The 23,048-nt window shown below is 45.5% G+C and overlaps 1 protein-coding gene across 1 annotated transcript in view; it reads left to right on the forward strand.

Annotated features, from left to right (window-relative positions):
- Window positions 1-22,755, forward strand: part of GMPR (guanosine monophosphate reductase) — a 35,660-nt gene extending 12,905 nt beyond the window's left edge. The window contains exons 5-9 of the mRNA XM_035549634.2: window positions 757-838; window positions 3,189-3,295; window positions 8,880-8,922; window positions 15,188-15,347; window positions 22,575-22,755. Coding sequence (XP_035405527.1) covers window positions 757-838; window positions 3,189-3,295; window positions 8,880-8,922; window positions 15,188-15,347; window positions 22,575-22,755 — 573 coding nt within the window. The remainder of the gene's footprint in view (window positions 1-756; window positions 839-3,188; window positions 3,296-8,879; window positions 8,923-15,187; window positions 15,348-22,574) is intronic.
- The last annotated feature ends 293 nt before the right edge of the window (window positions 22,756-23,048 follow it).

Here is a 23,048-nt window from a genome sequence, read left to right on the forward strand (position 1 = left end):
TAAAAGTATCATTGTTTTTTTAAGTGCCTCAGGCGGTGGATTGCCAGCTGTTTCAGGTTAATGAAAGGGGGAAGTAAAATTCATTAAAAATAAATAAATGGTGAATTAGAAGCCAAAAATCAGTAAGTGGAGCATAGGCATTGACCAACATTCCCTGGGTAGCTCCTGTTGACTTCAGCAGGTGTTTTGTTTCAGTAAAAACTGCGCAAATATTAAGTAAGGATTTTAGGATTTGCCTCCTGCTCTGCATATTAGTACTGTTACAAACACTTGCTAAGTCCTAAAGTATTGTAATATATCTTTTTTATTTTTCTGAAATGTTTTCTGAGCATCTCTAGATCCTAAATTCAGATCTCTTCAAATGAATTGCCATCTCGATACAGGCTTTAAATGGGTGATATGAGCAACTGGACACATGTTTCATGTAGGTTTATTTTGCACAGTTTTTGCTAGTTAGGAACATGCTGTAGACAGGACAAAGACATGCTACAGAGCTGAAATCCAAAGCAGATGGTTTTCAAACATCCCTTACAATCGAGGCTTACTGGACCAATTGTGAAATTAATTTGCCTCCAGAACGTATGATCTGTTCAATGTCAGCAGCATAGGCAATGAACAATATGGTGAACTATATTCTTCCTGGCTATACAGCTCAACTTGTAAAAGATCTGGATAACAGTTTACAGTACCACAATTAGTCTTTACTGCACTAGTCTTAAAATCTCCCATATGTGTGATATTGTTCCTTCTGTCTAGGCAGGCAATGTGGTGACAGGAGAGATGGTAGAAGAACTAATTCTTTCTGGAGCAGATATTATTAAAGTGGGTATTGGACCAGGTAAGTCAAATCCAGTCAAAAAAGGGTGATTTATGGTAACGTTCATGGAGGAATTTCCCAGATGGAACCCGTGTATAATGCTGCAGCTGCTTGCTTGTCCATTAGGATTCCTAGACCCCCTCAGGTCAATAAAGTAACAATACCCTTGCCCGTAGTTGATTTAAGAAATGCATGGGCAGGGTGATAATGTTATGTACTACAATGTGTTGGGTATTACATTTTCTGGAAATTATACCTATTGTTGGAAGCACTGAGTTGCCTAAGGTGCTGACATAATCAGTGGTAATATGTATTGTGTTTAGGAACACTTTTTCCAACCTGTTGAAAAAAGAATGAGTCATCCCAGCTAAAGCTCAAAGGATACTGTGTTCAGAGTTACCCGCTTCTACCAAGGAAAGATAGGTTTCTAAATAGCTTTTTGATTTGTGTTGTAAGCTGAGGTTGTACATATTGTCAATGTCTTCAGGGATGAAAAGGCATTAAGTAAGCGTGAAGTATGGATAACATTGCCTCTACCTGTTAATATTGCCCAGGAGCTGTGATGCTCATTAATGATACTCGGTCACTATCTATTAATGTTGTCTATCACTGTAATATTCCTATGGATAAATGAGAGGACCATAAATTTCAGTCTTTTTCCTGCTATCCCTTTCCTAATACTGCTGTCTGGTATGTAGTGCTATATTGTCTTTCATTTTCTTCTTTCCTCCCCTTGTGTATTTGTTCATGTGCTCTTTTCTCTTGCCATTTTCTTCATGGGCTGCAGCTGGGCCTATGTTTAAACTGGCTGGCGCGTACCACTGACAGTATAGCTGTGATCAGCCAGTGCAGTGGAGATGAATTGTTTACTCTACATTGGCAAATAGTTATGGACCATGAATGGATAAATTGAGCACGGCAAATGATGACATGAAGGTTGCAGTTGCGCCTAGGAAGACAGCAAACAGCAATAACTACTGCAGAATAGCTGAAGAGTAAGCAACAGAGATGTTGTGGTGCAATTGTCACAGGAAAGTTCAGATATAAAAGAAGAAATAGAGTTTATAGCCTCACAGTAGAAACAGGAGTAAATGTTGTGTAGTCCTCCCTGGAGACCTGCCAGAACAGATCTTTACACATTGACCAACCAAAAATACAGGTAGCAGGTGTTCCTCACAGAAGATCAGCTCTTGAGACTCTCTCCCAGATAACAGTCCAGCTTTTGGAATATGGTAATTATTTATTATAAGGCATTAGGGATATAAGTACATACTTACTCTGTGGAGATTATCTTAAAATTAATTTTCATCCTACTTTGCAGAAATATGTCTGTGTTTACACCTTGTCAGTTCTTTGAAAGATCATTGGAAACTTTTACTTTACTGATTAAGTGTACCTGGATATCAGTTCGGTGAAGAGATTTCACTGCATTTAGTTTAGAATCTGTTTTCTTGTTATCATGCAGACCTTTATGGCCCATATCCTAAATGATAAGACCTGGGACTGTCAAAAAGTAGTCCTTGTTTTGACTTCTAATTTGACTAGAAAAGTGGAGAAGGAATTCCAAAAGGTCTATAGCCGTGTTATCGTGTTAAGCTGTGCTTGAAGTGGGGTTTTTTGAATATATGCCTTTATTTTTATATATCTATACCTTTTTACATATCTATACATGCACCATATATGTATATATAATGTAGTGTAATAATCATATATAATTAGTGAATTTCCTGTAATGTTACCCTATACAGCTTTCTGATTATTATTTATCTTGGTTTTTTAAATGCTGTGTGCTGATTTACTTCTATTCCCACCTACTGTGATCAACCAAGTATTTCTGCTTTAAAGGTTAAGCTGAAGGTGGATTTCTCTCGCTTCTGGAAAATCTCCACACACAGAGAGAAGATAAAAGCACAGATTTTCTGTGAGAATTGTTTTTTAAAACATGTAGAAAAGAGATAAATAGAAATATTTATTGGAAGAAATACTGCTGGTGAGCCTCACTGAAGCTGAGACTTCGGTCCCTGTGCCCCCCTTCTCTTTAGGCACATCGGTCAGATTTTCTTTCCCGTGATGCAGTAATTCCCTCAGCAGGAAACTTTATGGATGAGACTTAAACTGGTTATTGGGGCCCTGGAGAAGAAGGGGTAGTGTTAGTCACCTTGATTAGAGATCCCATGAACTGGTGTGACAGCGTTTCAAAAATGAATTTTCTCCTTTTATCCATGAGGAGCTAAAATTTGCAATAGAGACTTCATGAAGGGAAAAATAATATAGATAGAACCACATTTTTTTCCACAAGACAAAGAAAACAAGCTATTTCTTTCCTGTCAGCCTAACCGGCTATGTTTTTTCCTCTTGTTTTCTTGTCTAGGTTCTGTGTGTACCACTCGGATTAAGACGGGGGTGGGCTATCCCCAGCTAAGTGCTGTCATTGAGTGTGCAGACTCAGCACATGGCTTGAAAGGACATATCATCTCTGTAAGTAAATAACGTCTGCTCTCAGATTCCCACTGTGCAAACTGTTGGGGAATAGGAGAATCAAACAGTCCAGTACCCTGCATGTTAAAGGCTATCTTACTCTCCTCTCCCGTTGACCCCTATACTAGCTCCTAGGTAGTCAGTGGAGGTTTAAATGTAAAGGAAACAACTCGCTGTAATGTTTACCAAAACTTGGGCACCTCTCTCCTGTTTGTGCCTTTGGAAAGTGGCTGCTTACTCCCTGAATGGAGTGTGTTGCTACGTGAACAGAATAAGAAGCTTGATAGTGTTCTCATATGGAAGCAAACAGTACTCCTTCCTATGAGAGACTTCTGAAAAATGAGTGAAATGTAAACGTGGCTTTCCCCAGAGAGTGGGACTGAGTGACAGGCAGGCAGTAGAGGGGAGTACAAGATGAAATGATACGTGCCCATTTATGCCCTGGTAGCTGAATGGATTCAGATAGCAACTTCACGGAGCTCTTTTTGCAAAAACAGGAGCTTTTCAGAGGTGGGTCTGGGTGAGCACAGCTGGCACATTTGCTACTGATGTTCTCACAAAGCCCTGGGGAAATATTGAACCTGTGGAGAAGAAAGAGGGTACAGGTGCATTGCCTGCTTATGGCAGCTTCCAGCCTACCAGCAAGACCAGACTTGCCTCACATGGAAAAAGTAAATCTGTCAGCATGGTCTCAGACTGACTGCTGCAGCCTACAGCACCCAAAAGTCCTTTGTGCTTCGGCATGCCCAGCCACAGGCATGCCCCCTGACTGTGTCAGGCTCAAAGAGTCTCTTTGCAGGCTGTCTGTAAGGCAGCTGGTAATGGGGAAGGTGCACGGGCTAACCAGTGTGCTGTGCTCGCAGGTACCCTTATGGTCAACAGTCTCCCTCTGTGGCCCTAGGAGAGACCACATGGTGAATTTTAGATCTACTGCCAAGTGAAATCACTTGGAAGGCTTGGATTTGTTTGACCAGGTTGTGACTGGTGCCCTTGTGAGGAAGCGTGTGTGTTGTTGAGGAAGGAGGAAAGAGGAGAGAGCAAACTGACTGTGGGTGGGCAAAGGGCCTGACTGTGTTTCTTGAAGGTATGGGTATAGTGGAGCAGGAAAACAGGTATGTGGTACAGTCAAATCTCTCTTCTCTTTATTGTTGCTGCATGTACATTCCCCCCTCTCCCTGACTCCCCTATATGAGTTTTGCAGAAAAAAAGAAAAGCAGTCTGTGATTTTATGAGTTGGGCAGTATTACAAATGTTTATGCCTGTAGCAGACGGTTGAATATGTGTGCAATAGAGCATGAAAGACTGACTCATTACTATAAAGGCTGGATAACTATATGTGTTGTCCTAGTAGTAGTGCTCAGAAACACATCCTGGTTTTGCAATAATAATTTTCTGCTAGCAGCTCTCAGAAGAATGTTGTTATCCCGATTTCCAAGAAGATATGGAGTGTGTATTTAAACTGTGTTGAAAAATTGGATGGTTCTGTGTGTTTCCTCCTCTCATTTCTTGCATTGCAGATGGATCGGTTCCTCACCTGCTTGAATTATGTAGGTTTCAGTAAGCCCACACTTAATAACTCCCTAACCATTACATGGGGAATTTAGGAGGGCAATTAAATACCTGTCTGCTACAGTTTCTGGTTCAAGAGAATTACCTTCAGCCATAACTGGAGTCTCTAACACTGCTGGAACTCAACTCTTTCACCCAAGCTAGTGAGACTGGAGCAAGGGTTAAGGGTATTATGCCTAAATTATGGAGTGTGCAGATAGACATCAGTGTGCTTATTGGAAAAGAAGACTGGACTGCACGGTCATTGCCACAACTCTGGCAAGGGTTTTACAAAAGAGAGGTACCCTCCTGAGGGAAGACACCAAATGGGAGCAAATTAAGTATGTAACTGGGGCTAGAGGCAACAAGCGAACATGGCATCCCTCAAAATGTCTTGCTACTGCCATTATGTAGATTCAGGAAGGGGCACACCCTGTCTGAGCCACAAGAGACCTCTACAGGCAGAGTACTACCACAGCCATCTACATCAATTAGGCAGGAGGAAATATGTCCAGCTATTCTTGTTGTGTGTTTTTTTTTTATTATTATATTAATATTGAAGTGTCAGGAACAATGTGTAGGGCTCAAAGCCTACCAGCTGTCCTTCACGTGGATTATAGCTGATGGTGTGGTATGTGTTAGTCTCCAAGAGGGCATCCCAAGGGTGCTTTCTTGCATTTCCTTCTGTCATGTCCACTACCTTCATCAAATTGCTCCTCTTTAATGTTAGGTATGAAGGGAAGTCCCGCTCACAAAATGAGACAGCCACAGTGCTGAGCACAGTATGAGCACCACAAGGAACACAGCGCACTTGAAGCCCATTCTCTATCAGCTCTGCTGGGATGGCAGCACAAACTGGGATTTTAAACATGTTTGTACTACTGAAGTGATCATGTATGCTTTTTGGAGCTGATAGGTTGACAAAGAAGGTGACAATTTTAGGCAAACATGATAGTCTGAGTGCCTACAGTCACACACAGAAGGGGGAGGTGAAATCGTACGAGTTTCTTTCCTCATGCTAAATTATCTTTAAGACTCAAAGCTCTCCTCAGAAATGAATCTTTCATGGCTCACTGAAAAAGGAGAGGAAACCCTGCCTAAGATGCAGGCACTGTTTCTGTCCTGTGCTATTTGTCTGGGAGCCAATAGTCTCATTTTTTGTTCTCACTAATTCATTGGCTTTGAGAAAGTGCAGCAGTGAGATACAGGCCATTAAACTGGAAACCTCCTACAGAAACGCCCTACTTGGGATAAAGTTTCTGTTTCTTGTAGGTCAGAGAACTGCTCTGCTGGACAGAGAGTCTAGACAGTCACGTATTCCAGTAAGCCAGTAATGTGGAGAATGGAAAGCAGCCTTGCATGTGTTCCCTCTCATCTGGCCATCGTTTGATAGGGATCCCAATTTCCCCTTCACCCTGCCTGGATGATGGGTCATCAGCAGTAAGGGAAAAGGATGACTAAGGGGTTCTTCACCCAGCTACTGCCATACCATCTCTTCTTCCACGCAGAACATTTTCCATACAGAAATACGCCCAGCATGTGTAGTTCAGAATAAAGTAGCATATGTATTGTTTCTAGTGCTGTATATACCACGTACTTTATATATCATCTGCATAATAAATAGCTGTCTGCTGATTTCTGCAGTAACAGCTAATTATACTGTTTATAATAAAGGTTGCTTGAAACATACATGTCATTTATAAACTTATTATATATAGTTGCATATTATATTCAACCAGTTCATACTTTTTTTTCATCCTCTATTTTTCCTCAGGGTAAATTTTGGTGTTGTAAAATGGTCTGTCTGTTCTGAGAACAAGAGCGGGGAAAACAACATAATTTTAGCCATGTTAAAATAATTCTGTTGACTGAAAAGCTGTTTTCCCCTCTCCTTCAGGTCAGCACCCTGTTGTCTCAGAAGCATGCCCTGTATAGGTCCCATGGAAACCCTTTCCAGTAGGCCCACTTTAGAGTAATGCCAGTTTTCCTGAATTCACATGGGGATTTGAGGTAGAGGCTGAGCTTGCAACGAGCCCCATGACTGTAGCCCAGCAGTCCTACAGGTCATTTTGAGTCCAGACCCAGGCCCCCGCTGGACCTGGCTGAACTGCAAGGGGAACCTTCCCAGACTGAATACAGCAGAAGCGGGCTCTTATTTTCTAACGAGAGCACTTGATTTTTCACATGTAATCAAGTGTTTTAATGCATATAGCTTTATTACATAGCATCTTCTGGCATAACTGCTTAGTATGTCCCTTTTTTGTTTCTGTTTCTGTGGAACACTGTCATTTAATGCTTTTATGAAGAAAGTGGAGACGTTACAGATGAAGAATCTCATCATTAGTTACTTTTATCTTAAATGGTAACACCTGAGCTTTTGGTAAAGTTTCTTAATCTGCCCAGATTCTGTTATTTAGTGATATTCTAAGTGAGTTTTTGGAAGCCGGTGATTAAGGATAACACAGCGAGACACCCTATCCTCGTGAAAGCATGAAGCCTCCATCACTGCCACTACTGGGTTAATTATAAAAGTCAGACGCTGAGCCACCCAACAAGAACAGACAGAAACCCATCTACCAGGGAGCATTTGTAGCCTGCCTGTCTCAGTCAGACAGTAAGAGTCAGGCAAATTTCTGACACTGTTCTTTGAAGATTATTAGACCCCTCTTTCTACCTCTGCTGTTCCTCCCCTGACACATGCACACACACGCTCACACCCTCCTCCAGGTTCTGACAGACTTGTCAGAGGGAGGGAATTGCACAAGCAGAGCCCTTAACAGGAGAGAGAGAGATTCAGCTGTCAGCCCAGCACTCATTTCTGGAGCTGACAGCAAGTGTCTAGCTCAACAAAAAGCATAATGTGCTAGAGGTTATCAGCAAATGAAATAAAAGCCTTTAAACCTCTATTAGGCACTGTTTCCAGTGGGATGCCCTTTGAAAAGCCACTCATTTTCAGATCCACCTGCTCAGTTTGTGTCTGAATCCTTTTCTGTGCACAGAGGGGTTCTAACACTCAGTCCCACTGCCAGCTACCCATGAAAGTTGGCTCTAAAATGGCTGATGGTGGGGGGTGCTGGCTGTGCACAGCCACAGGTCATACACAGGCATGTATTTCTGCCAACAGGGAGGTGAAACAACGTGAAGCAACCATACAGTCTGGGGAGCAGATTCAAAAGCAGGAAGCCTGTCAGCAGTCTGCAAAGGACCCTGATCTTCAAAGAAATGAGGAGCTCTCTTGTTGCAGTGACTGTGTAGGGCAGAAGGATCTTTCATCTGATCCTCAGACCTTTACAAAAACCTAAAGAGCCATAGCACATGAGCTCTTCTGTGTGCCTTCCTTTTTTTACAGCCCTGTCACACATACCTAACTTTCCTCCCCTCAACCAAAACACCCTCATCAGCCACATTGCTCTGCACTGAAACTGAAACACGTAGTTATAAAATACTGAAGATCTCCAAGTGCTGTGCTGTTGTTTCTTTACCAAACCCGTAGCAAACAGTGAGAAGTATGATGAGAGATTAATTTTCACTTACCAAAGATTAGATTACCCAATTTGCTTAAAGATTATCAGATCAAAATCCAACATAGCTGATGGTATATTTCCTCACTCCTCCTACTGTGACCTTTTAATGTATTGTAAACTGCTGAGAAAGTTATTTTAAATGTCTGGTGGTTTATGGTAGGGGTTTGTGGTACCTCTGCATCACACATCCTTTCGTTAAAATGGCAGGGAATGATTCAGATCATAACAGAGGGTTTTTTTGTTTTCCAGTTTCTGGGATTTAGGAAATGTTTATCAGGAATTTGCATTGCTGCTGTTCCAGTGGTATTATCAGTAGACTACACAAGTAGAGTAAATGAGCTTAAAGGAGGAAAGCGATAGAAAGGGTAATATGAATTCCCTAAAAACTCAGCTAAAATGATGTGTACCGATGATGAAGTTAGCTCGACATGCTGTTCCTGAGGAGGGGCCATTCAGCTGGAGGTCACAGAGTGCCAATGCTCACTGGGTCCCTTCTTCTTTTCTTTATGCAGGATGGAGGATGCAGCTGCCCAGGAGATGTCGCCAAAGCGTTTGGTAAGGACAATGTTTAGGGCCACCAGTTATACCCTGCGTGACTCCAGCACAGTCAGCAGCGATGCAGGAGTCAATTTGACCCTGAATGTGTGTGTAATCAGCAATAGGTTACATTTGTCCCTGTGGGTGACTGCAGTGAAATTAATACACCAGACATGAATTTGCTCTTTGGACTAGACAGTCCAAATTCTGCAGAGCAAAAGCATACAGTGGTCGAAGTCCTATTTAGAAACTATCTGCCAGGTGTGCATAAGATACAGCCACTGGGACAGGAATACAAAGAAAACTGATAAGGATTTCTTCTGAGTAGGGTTCAAAGCAGATTGTAACACTGCCAAATCTGCCTGACCTGAGCCTGGATGAATGAAGAGATGGTGGAATGTGTGTTGGACAGAAGAACAAAAGAAGAAGGCAGGCCAGATTCCCAGAGATGTTCTTGGGATCAGCTATCCACTTGAAGAGATGAGATTTTATTTATACTGTATCTCTTAGCGCCAAGCAGATGTCTAAAACATCCAAGTTAATAATTAACAGTCTTCGCTCTCATGCCAGTAGCTTCAGTAAATTGCACCAGCTTTTGCTGATAGAACAGAGAATTTAATCTGTATTTTCTGTTGGGTATGAAAGTTACATCGGTGTGGGGGTCAATGTCACGATTGTCACTTAGCCATAACATTGTTTCTGCTCTTCATGTGAACAAGGGAATAAATGCATCCTGGGCTGACAGGACACTTAAAGATACTCTGCCAAAATATCAGACCCTCTGGAGATGTCACAGCAGGGTAGTGCCCAGAATACAGTAGGACAGCACAGTCTCTCATTGAGATTTCAGGGCGGTACAATACAAGGCAGAGCACATTACGATACAGAATTCTGCTCAGCAAGAAGCTTTGCAAGCATGGGAAGGAGGGTCAGGCCTAAACTGAGATTACAAACCTGCCAAGAAAAAAAAATCGAGCCTCCTGGAAATCTTGAAGCTGAAATCTGTCACAAAGTTTGCTGACAGCTCCTGGTTTTAGACAGGCCAGATGACAAGGAAGATGTAACTAGGGGATTTTAAGTACTACCCACGAGTGAATGCTACCGACAAGGAATTGGCTCTGCCGCAGGATTTCACAGGACCCTTGTATTACCCAGTGGGTGATGCGACATAGGGATCAATACTTTCAGCTGGGCGATTCTGACATAACTGAACAGCAGCATCCATCCTCTGACAACAAGACTGTGTGAAAAAAACACTCAGCCTCTCTTCAGCTCAGGCCAGCCCACTCTGACATCCTGCTGCCTGCAGCGAGGGCTGTGTTCGGTCTGGCTTCCTCTGGCTCCTCAGCTCATCGTGGTTCATGCTGGTGTCGCCAGGACGTCGTGAACCAGCACTGCATTCACACTGCCTTCCGAGCTGCCTGCACAGAAACCTGGCCCTGGAAAAGGTCTGTCTTCAACAAGAGCATTCCCAGGAGTCAGAACAACAGGAAGCAACTTCAAAGTCTTGTAGATGTTTTCCTTTGTAATGTTTATAGCAAGTCTGAAGGGTCCCTTTAATCTCTTTGGGCTGAACAGAGGCTTGCTTGAAACCCGTTTAAGGACAGATTCTGGCCTTGCTGTTTGCCAGGTGGTGCTGGGATTCACAGCGGTATGTTTGAATGATACCACAGATTGTCCCTGGCAGAGGAAGAGCGTTAGAAACTTAAGATAGTACAGGCAGTAGTTGTACTCTCACAGTAGGCCAGACAAATCAGTCTGACCTGTGTGCCACAGGTACAGGATTGGAACTGGTGGAGATAACCCCGAGGCTTACCTTAGCTGGTTATGTGTAACTGAGGTAGCCACTCTGTGGATATCCGAATAGCTGGAGCCAGGTGGGCTTTTATTAAAGGTGGATGGCAAAATAAGCATCTGGGGATGGAGGCCTGAGTGAAGGATGGACAAGAGACCCAAAGAGGGCTTTTGGTTAACCATCTTACGGATTATGCCATCTCTTCTTGGTGGATCATTGTAAAGTCCATGGAAGGGCCTTTGAGGTGCTCATTATAAAGCAGTGGCAAGGCAGCCATTTGGACTGTGGAAAGTGTGAGAAAATCCTAGATGTGAAGAGTAGCATTGAAAAATGGCTTAAGGTGTGTGACTGGGGGAGGCAAGACCATGAGAAAAGGGGATGGGTGGAGTGGACTGAGTGCAACCAAAGAGTTGTGAAAAAACATGAAGATGCTGAGAAGCTCTACAAGCTTGTAGATCTACTGGTGGCAGGAATCAAAGGTAGATTGAGCATTTTGACAGAGGAAACAAGGTAGAAGCCAAAAAGGCAAGGAGCAGAGAAACTGAAGTTAGGGAACAAAAATGCGTGGAGTTACAGATGCTTCAGGAAAGACCACTGGAATTCCAGAATTGCTGCATGGAAACCGCGTGTGGATTTGGGAAACTGAAGGTGACACTGCTATCTGGGTATTGGAGATGGTAATGGAAAAGATGTAGGTTGGTCAGGGAAAAAAGAGGTGTTCTGAAAGCTTGAAAGAACCTTGTGTTGACCTCTAGGATGGCTCGCATAGCTGCACCCTTGGAAAGGCTGATAACATGAACGCATTTCTCAGAATGCCCCAGGGAGGCACTACTGTCTCCATTCTTAAAGACGGGAAGTCAAAGCACAGAAATGCTAAATTCAGTCGCCTGAGGTCACATATCTTTTTGTGACACAGCCAGGAACAGAATGTGCTTTTTGAATCCTGCGCCAGCATCTTAAACATACTATCGCTGTTCCTTTCAGCAGCGGTGAGAAGGGATATAGCAGCAGAGAATGAAAAGGGAGGAAAAATCAGATGGCAAAGTCAGCTGGGAAGAAACTGGTTCCAAAATATACCTGACAGATCATGCTGGCTTTTTTCCCTGATTTTGAAAGCTGTGTCTGTACACCTGCTGTTGCAAAGGCTCAGTGCCTCAGCTGGAGCACAGGTGAATGTTTTTTCCAGGGCCAGCTGTAGTCCAGGCACTGTTATGCTGTATCTGCCTGAGGGCTGGCCAAGCTACAGATCTAGGCTGATTCCACGTGAATTTGTGCAGAGCTAATCTGGTTATCAGTAACTTGTATTATCAGGCATGCAGAAGACATCTGAGGGACTCCATCAAGTTCCAGCAGGATTGTGTGAGTGATGCAAGACTGGGCTGGCTTCAGCACACCTCTTCTCTGATGGCATGAAAGAGAAGGCTCTGTGAGATGTGAATGAGCAAAATCACCCCAGGTACAGCATAGGGCTCAATGGGGGTATCCTCCCCAGGCAGAGCTCTGGCCTGCATTTGTAGTAATGTGTCTTTTCTTGGAAGGACTAGCTGAATTATATCGCAGTTTGAAAGAGTTACTTAAGTTGGGAGAGTTTCAATCCTGTAATTCAAACATGTTTGCTTTCCTCCCAAAATACACAGTCAAAAGAAGAATAATAGGTGATACTTAGGTGGGCAAGAAGCAGAATTCTGTGATCCTGAAGTGTAGATTTCATTTGTCTTTTTGGCACTGATAATGTGGAGGCTGTGAGACCCACAATCAGAGATAGAAGTAGAAATTGCTAATTTGCTAAGCTACTATCCATTATATTTGAGACGTTGTGGCAGTCCAGTGAAGTTTACAGTGACTGGAAAAGGGGAAATATAACCTCTGTTTTTAAAAAAAGGAACCTGGGAAACTACAGGCCAGTCAGTCTCACCTCTGTGCTTGGCAAGGTCATGGAGCAGATCCTCCTGGAAACTATGCAAAGGCAGAGGGAGAACAGAGGGGTGACTGGTGACAGCCAACAGGGTGTCACTAAGGGCAAGTTGTGCCTGACAAATTTGGCAGCCTTTTATGATGGGGTTGCAGCATTGGTGGATAAGGGAAGAGCAACTGACATCATCTGCCTGGACTTGTGCAAAGCATTTGGCACTGTCCCCCATGATATCCTCGTCTCTAAATTAGAGAGACATGGATTTGATGGATGGACCACTTGGTGGGTAAGGAATTGGCTGGATGGTTGCACTCAAAGAGTTGCAGTCAGTGGCTTGATGTCCAAGTGGAAACTGGTGACATGTGGTGTTCCTCAGGGGTGTGTACTGGGACCAGTATTATTTAACATCTTTGTTGGCAATGTGGACAGTGAGATTGAGTGCATCCTCAGCAAATTTGCAAACAACACCAAGCTGCATGGTGTGATTGACATGCTGGAGGGAAGGGATGCCATCCAGAGGGATCTGGACAGGCTTGAGAGGTGGGCCTGTGCGAACCTCATGAAGTTCAACAAGGCCAAGTGCAAGGTCATGCATATGGGCTGGGGCAATCCCAAGCACAAATGCAGGCTGGGTGGAGAATGGATTGAGAGCAGCCCTGGGGAGAACCTGGGGGTGTTGCCTGATGTGAAGCTCAACATGAGCAGACAACATGCCCTTGCAGCCCAGAAAGCCAACCGTATCCTGTGCTGCATCAAAAGCAGAGTGGCCAGCAGGGCGAGGGAGGTGATTCTCCCCCTCTGCTGTGCTCTCGTGAGACCCGACCTGGATTGCTGTGTTCAGCTCTGGGGCCCCCAGCACAAGGACATGGACCTGTTAGAGCAGGTCCAGCGGAGAGATGTGAGGATGATCAGAGGGCTGGAGCACCTCTCCTATGAAGACAGGCTGAGGGAGTTGGGGTTGTTCAGCCTGGAGAAGAGAAGGCCCTGGGGAGACCTTAGAGCGGCCTTCCAGTACCTAAAGGGGGCCTACAGGAAAGCTGGAGAGGGACTCTTTGTCAGGGAGGGTAGTGATAGGACAAGGGGTAATGGCTTTGAACTAAAAGAGGTTAGGTTTAGATTAGATATTAGGAGGAAATTCTGTACTCAGAGGGTGGTGAGGCACTGGCACAGGTTGCCCAGAGAAGTTGTGGATGCCCCATCCCTGGAGGTGCTCAAGGCCAGGCTGGATGGGGCTTTGGGCAACCTGGTCTGGTGGGAGGTGTCCCTGCCCGTGGCAGGGGGGATGGAACTGGATGGTCTTTGAGGCCCCTTCCAAGCCAAACCATTCTGTGGTTCTGTGAAATGGGGATCAGGGGATCGTATTGGCAAGGTAGAGTCTGGTGTCCTTCGGCAGGCCTTTGACTTGTTTAAAAGCCCTCTCTGAAACCTTGATCCCAAGTCTATCCCTTCTTCATCACGTTGTTTTCCTCCATCCTTGAAGGAGACACCAACCTGATTTACCAGAGTACTTATTTTTTTTTGAATGTGGAGCAAGAGTGTGCCAGGTAACAACAGGAGCTGCCCACCAATAACTGAGAATGTCTTAAAGGGTGGGCATTCCCTTTGGTTTTGGCAAGTTAATAGTACTGTCAGGCAGGAACAAAACCGAGGCTTTAAAACAGCCGTCTGCAACAAGAGAACTCAGGCAGGACAACGGAATGGGTGCCTGCCTATAAATACTGCTTGTGATGTGCTCAGCACTTTTGCATAAGCCTCATTTTTAATATCCCTTTACAATCCCTTTACCATTCCTTTCTAACAACAACGAGGCAAAGGGAGGTGAGGTCAGTGGAGCAGCTGGGTGCCCCACTCCCAGGCAGTGCTGCTAGGTCTGCTCTTTGGAGGAAGGGAGGAGGGAGGGAACTGGCTTTATAAATCAAAGCACACTCCACAGCTGTTGTGTCTTCTACGACCAAAATAGTCCCAAATTCAGGTTTGTGTACGGAGCTTTTGAACGGGTGGCAGAGGCTGTGTAGATTTGATAGTGATCTCACTTTCCAGATCTCAAGGTCCGGTGCTACTGTTTGGATAGTGGCAGAGATCAGACCAAATCCTAAATGCCAGACTTGCCGAGCCTGGGATCTCCCCAGAGTTTGGACGTGTTCATAACGGGGTGGGGTTAGTTCAGGCTCATCTGCTTTCTATGAAGGGAGGTTTATATCCATGTTCTTTTGCCAGTTCTGGGAAGAAGCTGAGTAGAGGCCTGTTCTCACACATGAAAGAAGCAGAGGGTCTGGGCAGCAAAATACTTTGTTTCAGGGATGGGTCACCTCACGCTCCTAAGAGTAAAAGCCAAAGTTTTCCAAGCAAGGCTAGATATGCCAAAATGTCACAGGAGCTGCTGCTTCTTTCCATTTAAAGTGTCAGAGAAGTAGAATTTGCTGTGTTCCAATTCTTCAGTTTGCTGCGTGCGATACAGGAGAGGACTGTCTGTACCAAAGTGCTCAGGGCTGGCTATTGTTTTTGGAGGCCACTGTGTTCTTGCTTTGTCTTTCACCCTCTTTCCATTCCCTTACATGTCACTCTGCTGATCACAGGAGCCGGTGCCGATTTTGTCATGCTTGGAGGAATGTTTGCAGGCCACGACCAGTGTGCTGGAGAGATTATGGAAAAGAATGGCAAGAAAGTGAAACTCTTTTATGGGATGAGCTCTGATACAGCCATGAAGAAGCATGCAGGAGGGGTTGCCGAATACAGGTAGGAGTTCCTGTAGCAATTGCAATCATGTAACTTCTGGAGGTGAATTCTGCCACAGACATCAGTTGGAAACAGGCCCGTGCCTCTCTTCTTGTTTAGGAAGAAGCCATTAGTAACGCTTCTGGCAGCAAACTGGGGTAGGGATGACATCAAGGGGGAGACAGGGAGAAGGGGCTGGGGTGGCTAGCCGAGAGCAACCACGTTCACTCAGTTGCAGCCAGTGCGGTGTGCTCTGACGCTGGGAAGCCATTAGTCACTATTCTGACCTTCGGGCCTCTACAGATGTGTCTGAATTACACATGGGAACATGGCATGCCAAGCTGTGGTTTGTGGCCCTCTGCTTATCCAGATTGTGTGTCCTGTTGATGTGTAGGTTCCCAGCTGGCCCACATGCTCCCTTCTGTTTGCAAAAAGTGGGTTCCTGGTGAATGGGTGAAGCTGAGCTGGGGTTTGTCCTACACAGTATGGAATGGAGCAACAGCTGTAACACTAACAAAGGGCCAGGACCATCAAAGCACTCTCAGTCACAGGCAGCAGCCTCAGGACTAACACCTGGGTTTGTTGGGCAGTCTTCTTAGGCAGCAGAATCCAGCTGTACACATTTCTCACCCCTTTGGGGTAACAGAGCACCAGAGTAGCCCATTACCCATCTCCCAGAAGCACACACCATGTGGGAGCTTGGATTGTGAGAGAGGATCCACAGAGAGAATGCTTGGGGAACGCGAGGAAGACAGGCTTTGCAAAGGAATCTTGTCTATTGCTACTTCGCTCCTGAAATTGGTGAGAATTTTGACGTTCTGAAAAAGCAGTTGACTCGGAAAAACCTCTGATGTTTTTTCTCTTACCAGTGGCAGGTAAGGACACTGCTCTTAGACAACATTGTTCTTGCATACTTTGAGAGTGTTTGCTGTCTTACGTGATATGCTGATTGAAGGGATCTCTTTTAAATCTTCGTCTCTGCTGGAGTAGATTTAGGCTCTGGTCCCATCTGATAACGTGCTGTTTGTAAGGGTCTCGGAGCCAGTGACTTTTCCTACTGTTCCAGACATTGAAGATTGATGGCTTTTATTGGCCTTGTCTGCTACAAGTGCTCTGTCAGGTGTTTTTCTCTGATTTGTCCAGCTGCTACCAGGGGCAGGAGTGAAATACAAAGTACTTTAATTTGAGGAGAACATCTATATCCTGGCAGATTCTCAAGCCAAGGTTTTTCTGCATCTGACAGGACGAGAAGGAGATAGGGACACCTTTACCATCTGCCTGAGGAGGACCTATGTGTCCTTCTTGAGCAAAGTGTGTACCCTTTCTAAATTATCTCATAATTTAAAAGTGGCAGCTGCCAGCTACACAGAGGTACTGGTAACCTTTTATCTGGGTTATGATAACTCACTGTCCTTAGCTCCTCTGTGCTTGCATCAGCTGGAGTGGGAAAGTCCTGATGCTGTTCAGGCATGTGGCTAATGTCAGCTGCCTGAGAGAGTAGGAAGAAGCCCAAACGTGCTGCATGGATCTCAGTGCAGCATAGGCACGTAGTGCCTGGCCACCACAGAGCTGCTGGAAGTCGTAGGAAGAGTTTGGGAAATCTTGCTGACAAAAGACGAGGGCAGCTATTAAATTCTGCTCTACCTAGTTACGCGTGCACGTAATCTGGAAAGAGGTACCCCCAGCAGGAGAATTAACTGACACTGGTCCCCCTTAGAAATGAGAAAAGGTGCAAGTATTATGTCTTGTAAGATTAAAGGATGTACAGAATAAGTCTATATTTGGCTTAGACTAGGTACTTTCAGATCCTTACGGGCAGTACTACACACGTTCTGCTTGATCCATAGCCATATTTTGCTTTGCATTCTGGTATTACACAGTCTCCTGGGGATTGAGTTCTGAAACCTCAGCAACAAGGGACCAGAAGTACAGTCTGAAATTTTCAGTCCCTTTTGAGATGCTGCTTTTTTGTGCCACCACTAGGTAACACAGCAGAAATTCCCCAGTCTGCTCCTGGCTACAGGAGCTCCAAGCATCGAGTCTGTCAGCTTTGGCTGTTAACTGTGAAGGAGCTGATCCTCACCTTGTTCCAGCTGCAGCCACAACTCAGAGCTGGCTGTCCTCACCAGCCTTGGTCTTGGTCTTGCTCAGCCTGCCCCAGCACGATGAATGTCACTGTAGTTTAAAAATAGTATCTGTTGGTTAACAAGCACTGTATATGCACCGGGCATTGAGGGAATGATCAGGAAGAGGGCAAAGCTTCTCTTTCAATTACTCTTGCAAGAAAAACTTAGAGAAAGTGAAATCACTTGCTAGTTTAGCTCACGGCAAACTTGAACCAAAGGGTTCTAACTCAGCATTTTAAATGCTGGGTACCTCAAACCTGTCCAATCAGTAGGGCTTCTTTATGCGTGTTTAAAAAGCCCAGCTGAGGCGACATCAATGTGCTCGGCCCCCTGCAGAATGGGACTGCTTGTCACTGAACTTCATCTTCGCAGAATTACACATTTTTGCTGGAGAACCTGAACCTCCAGCAAACAGTGAAATTAAAATTGACAGGTAAAGTGAGATAGCTGCAGCAGGAAATAAAGTCACGAGAGTAATTTTTGTTGTAATGAATATGTCAAATTGAGCCCATTTAATTTTGTATGAAATATGTGGATCCTGTTTCATTACTTATATGCCATTTATATATTGGTTTATTTTTACATTTTTACCTCCTTCCATGAGGAACACGGATCAGAGCTGGAAATTTCTGAAAGGCAATTATTAAGATTCTTTTTTGGAAGAAAAAAAAACTAAGGCAGGCAGGGACAGAGACTGCAGTATTGTTCAGTTAAAGCCAATTTGCTTTTGTTAACCCTTCTGAGATTTCACAGATTTTGTGTGAACACTGCAGCCCTACTGTGGTCACTCAGCAATTCACAGCTGCTACTGAGCTGGTTTTGGCACTTTACACTAACTGCGAGTGGAATTTGGGCCACAGAGACAGAATAGCATCAGCATGTGGCTGCTACTTGCTGTCTTTGTCTGTATCCCAAATGATAGCCTGAAAAAGCTGCCCCCGATTCCTGCCATTTCTTAAATGCACCGCTCATAAGGTTGCCTCATGCCAGGGCAGGCTGGCCCCTTTACCCCGACCCACATTTTGCCAGGCTGACAGAGCACCATCATATGCACTTCACCCCATGCGCCCCGCAAGGATTCCCACCCACATTGCTCATCCCTCCATGCCAGCAGCATGTTTGAACCGGCTGGGAGTTATGGGACACATCATGGATTAAATCCATTCAAAACGTCTAAAGAAAATCCCTTTCCCTTTCTGTTCACCATGTTCAGTGGCTAGCAAGGTGCACAGAGTCTCTGCTGAGAGCATCTGAGCACACAGTTCCCAGTTGTTGGGAGTCCCACTTGCTCCTCCTTCGCCTTTCTTTTCTGAGAAAGGGTTAGTTTCAGGTCATAACTCAGGGACAGATGTCAGAGCTGCAAATCCCTCAGCATTTCCTGCTGACTTGCTTACGCAGCTCTCTGCCAACTGTGCCAGCATCCGTGACACCCCTTCTAATCCTTGTGCAGCCTGCCTGCAGACGTTTGGTGCTGGCAAAACAGTCTTGGCTTGGGGAGCTTTTACTTAGTTGAACTTATTGCCAACTAACACAAACGTCTAAACCAACACTGACTCACTGGAGTTTAGGCACGGGAAGAAGTGGCTCACACTGTTTTCAGAGCCAGGGGGAACCATCCGTGATCATGGCCTTCTCCCACACAGGTCCCCCTGGCAGCCCCTCTTACCCAAACTACCATTTACGCCCAGTGCATCACCCGTGTGTGTAACAGTTGGATGCTCATGTGTAAATTAACTGGCTGCTCATGCATATACTAATTAGGTGCTTGGGCCTGAAGTATTTGGGCATGCGTGCATGCATGAACTAGTTGCATGTTTATGCAAAAATTAATTGCCCTTTCATGCATAAATTAATTGGGTGCTCATGCATGAATTTATTCAGTGCTCACGTACAAACTAACTTGGTGCTCATGTGAGGCTGCAGTAAGTCCTGCAATTTATGGCCAATCCATTGCACCCCTCACCTCTGCAAAGCACATCGTGAAGAACGCCACGAATGTGAATCCATTATGAACTCTTTCAGCATCATCACAATCTTAATATACATCAGTTGTAAACTTCCTCCGTGTGCACCAGACAGCAGGGATTAGTACTGTAACAGTACTCTTACTAAAATGTCACCCTGTCCTGGAATCGTGTTGCAGGGGCTAGCGTCACGGTTTGGGTACGTACCCGTCACAGACTCCACCCCTGACCAGGCTACGAAGCCGAACATTGCGACAAGGGGTGCGTGCACTTACTCAGATTCCACCTGCTGCCCTGCAGGGCCAGGGACCAGGACTCCTCTGCACTGTTACCTTTACAAACTCCACCCCCTGCCCCTGCAGGCTGGAGTATTAGGGTTAACATGAACACAGCCTGAATATATACTCATCGCAAACTTCACTCTTCATCCCTGTGGACAAGATTAGAGGTTAGTACTGTACCAGAGTGCATACTTACTACAGATTTCACACTTTGTTCTTGCAAAACACATAACCAAGAAAGAAACAACAGTTTGAATATATCTCCTTTCACAAACCCTATGGACTAGGTTACCAGGCTTAACATCGTAATGATCTGAATGCTTGCTATGAATTTTACACCTTGCTCTTTCAAAATGAATAACCAGGAATGCAACAGCAATTCAAGTTACCCACTATGCTTGAGCACAAATGCAAATGATTATGATCACACAAGCAAAGACTGACACCAGTATCGAAGACACCAACAGGGTCTTGAGTCCAATAGCTGCAGGGCTTCATCTGGCTCCACAACGGGAGCGCTCAGCGCTCACATGCTGCAGCGTGGGCATTTCCCCATTTGGGGAGTAAGATGACACGCCAGTCAGCTTGGGTCTCTCGGGGCTTGCTCCGCAGACATAACATTAACCGAGCTCTGACCTTTTGGCTGCACTTGCAGTTGCCTAACTCACAGGCCCCGATTTCTTCCCCACTCCCATCCCATACTCCTTTCCCCTCAGGAGTATCGGTAAGTCCCAGCACACAGAGTGGGAGCACGGAGAATTTTCAGCCCTTCTTGACACGTTTTTTTCCCAAGGCTGAACATAAAGCTGGAATGTCAGTATTCTCCTCGGAGCTATCTGACACCTGTCTTCCAGCATGCTTTCCCCAGTACAGTGCTTACAGCTCACTTCTTGACGCCCCTGCAGTTTATCAGCTGATACCAGAGGGGCCTGGTAACTGCACCTAGCTATCGGAGCTTCTGGGCTGTGCCATTAGTGGTCACCACTGTTGCAAGGTTTGGTCTCCAGAGCCACGAGGAGCGTCTCCCAAGGGCAGTGGCTGTAACCAGCCCGTGTTTCTGTAATTTTGCTCTGAAAAAAGGACCACCGAGTGCACACAGTCTTGGGAACAAAGCCGAGGTCTTTCAGATGGCAGGACCTAGTAAATAAAATGCTCAGTGGTTTCCCCAAACCCCAGACGTGCAGCGTGGCTCCCGGTCCTACGGACAGCCCCCAGGAGGCTGAGCTGAACCTCTCAACTTCGACTGGAGGAGGTGGGCACGGCTGGAAGCCGAGTTGCAAAATCGTGGCGTGGCCACTTTGGTGTCCTTTTGTGGCCCAGGCCTTCTCTTGCTGCTGGCACTAGAGCTGAAAATAAAGGCCTGTCAGCTCCCAGCAGCACGGCCCCGGCAGCACAGCAGCGAGCCCCAGCGCAGCCTGCTAGATGGCAGCGGTACATACGCTTTCTGCTCGGCGCTTATTAGTGTTTATTTAAGAGTTTCAAGAAAGAGTCAATTACTCATCAGATGTAGGGAGATTAATCATGGTTCCTTATTCACATGGCATATTAACACTTCTCCTTTATTGTCTCCCTAGGGCTCTGACCTCACATTTAAACTAACAGAATGAAATATAGCCAGGCTCACAGTCAAGTACCTCCACATAGCTGCTAGTGCTGTTGTTAATGATTTGCAAATGGAGCCTCCGAACAGGCATGCCCTTTCTTTCATGCACTATCCCCTAGACAACTTGTTTAAGGGAAAAGTAAATAAAGCCACATTTACAACAATGACAGATCCCAGCCATTGCTTCTGACTCTGTTTTGTAGGGCAGAAGAACAGCAATCCCCTCTCCCCTCCACATTTCAAACCCTAACAGATTCTGAAGTGCCGTCCAAAAAGCGTTTAAAGCCCAGGTCCTCAGCTGTCAGTCCTCTGTCTGTAACACAAAAATCTCAAACATTTCTGAGAAAGTTAAACGTGATGGAGAGTAAGGATTTAAGTCCAAAATAAAGTTTGTCAGCTGCTGTCAGGTATTAGACCCCCTTCCCAAGGCCTTCCTCTCCAAAGGAGGTAGCACGTGGTGCAGAACAGGCTTGCTCTAAAGCCCTACAAGATCAGCTGGTGATGGGGAAACTCTGCTGGAGGAGGAATTGCTGAGTGTGAGGCTGGAGAAAGCTGAGGTGGAAGGGGTGAAAGTTACTTGCCTGGATTCTTCCATCTTCAGATGTGCTTTTGGGAACAGCGCAAATCTTTGTTGGCACGTGTCTGTACGTGACAGTGCTCACAACACTGCTGGTTTTTGCTGGCCTGTATGCCTGGCTCAGGTGTGCTAGCTCACCTTTTAGCTTCAGGGGACAACTCTGCAGCAGGTTTCTGTGTCAGGTTTCCTATTCCATCTATGTGGGCCCTGGACAGTAGGCCAGTAGGAGAACATTTCTGTCAGTGTCTGAGCATGGACATGGGAGAGAGCCCTGCAGAGCTGTGCTGCCCGGTGCTTGCTGAGGCTCAGCTCCCACATTCCTACAAGTTGCCTGAGCCTGGCCATTCCTTGTACCTCAAAGTGTGAAGCTGTCGAGATCAAATTTACCTTTCAGTAAACCTGGAGGCTTCTCTTGCATACATCAGATGGTGGCGGGGAGGAAGGAGCAGATCTCTAAGTACCCTCATGGGATATTGGGGCATCTGCAAGACGTGTCCGCTTCTAGTTCACAGCATTGGTGACTGGAGGTGAAGCATTTCAGTGCTCGAGAGCACCAAGGATCAACAGGCAAGCACATAATAAAGCTGGGGGAGTACTTATAAACTGTAGTGTGCAGAGCATTAACCTCCACCATTTCCAGTAAACACGGTTACATTTTACATCTGCCCATAATTGCAGTAACCATTCTCTTCTCCAGGGCTTCGGAGGGCAGAACCGTGGAGGTGCCGTACAGAGGGGATGTGGAGCTCACCATCCTGGACATCCTTGGGGGACTGCGCTCCACCTGCACCTACGTGGGAGCTGCCAAACTCAAGGAACTGAGCAGGAGAACAACGTTCATCCGGGTCACCCAGCAGCACAGCCAGGTCTTCTCGTAGCCCAGGACCGGGGAACTGGAGAGAGGGACGGGGGAGAGGAGCAGGAAGGGCTGGTGTTTTGTTTTGCTTTCTCCTCCGTGGTGCATTAGTGGCAAGTTCTCTTCTCTCTGCAGATGGCAATCTCATAGCCACAATGGCTGGGATTTGGACGGGGAAGGTTGTGCTATTAACACAGTGCCATTGGTTCAAAATGCAATAGCCTCATCTTTTATTGTGCCTATTTTATTTTTTAATCATTTCTTCTCCTGTTTTTCCCCTCTGACAAATAGCTGCTGAAACCCCAGTTAACAAGG

Source organism: Cygnus atratus, chromosome 2 (genome assembly GCF_013377495.2).
Source record: "Cygnus atratus isolate AKBS03 ecotype Queensland, Australia chromosome 2, CAtr_DNAZoo_HiC_assembly, whole genome shotgun sequence".
Taxonomy (NCBI): domain Eukaryota; kingdom Metazoa; phylum Chordata; class Aves; order Anseriformes; family Anatidae; genus Cygnus; species Cygnus atratus.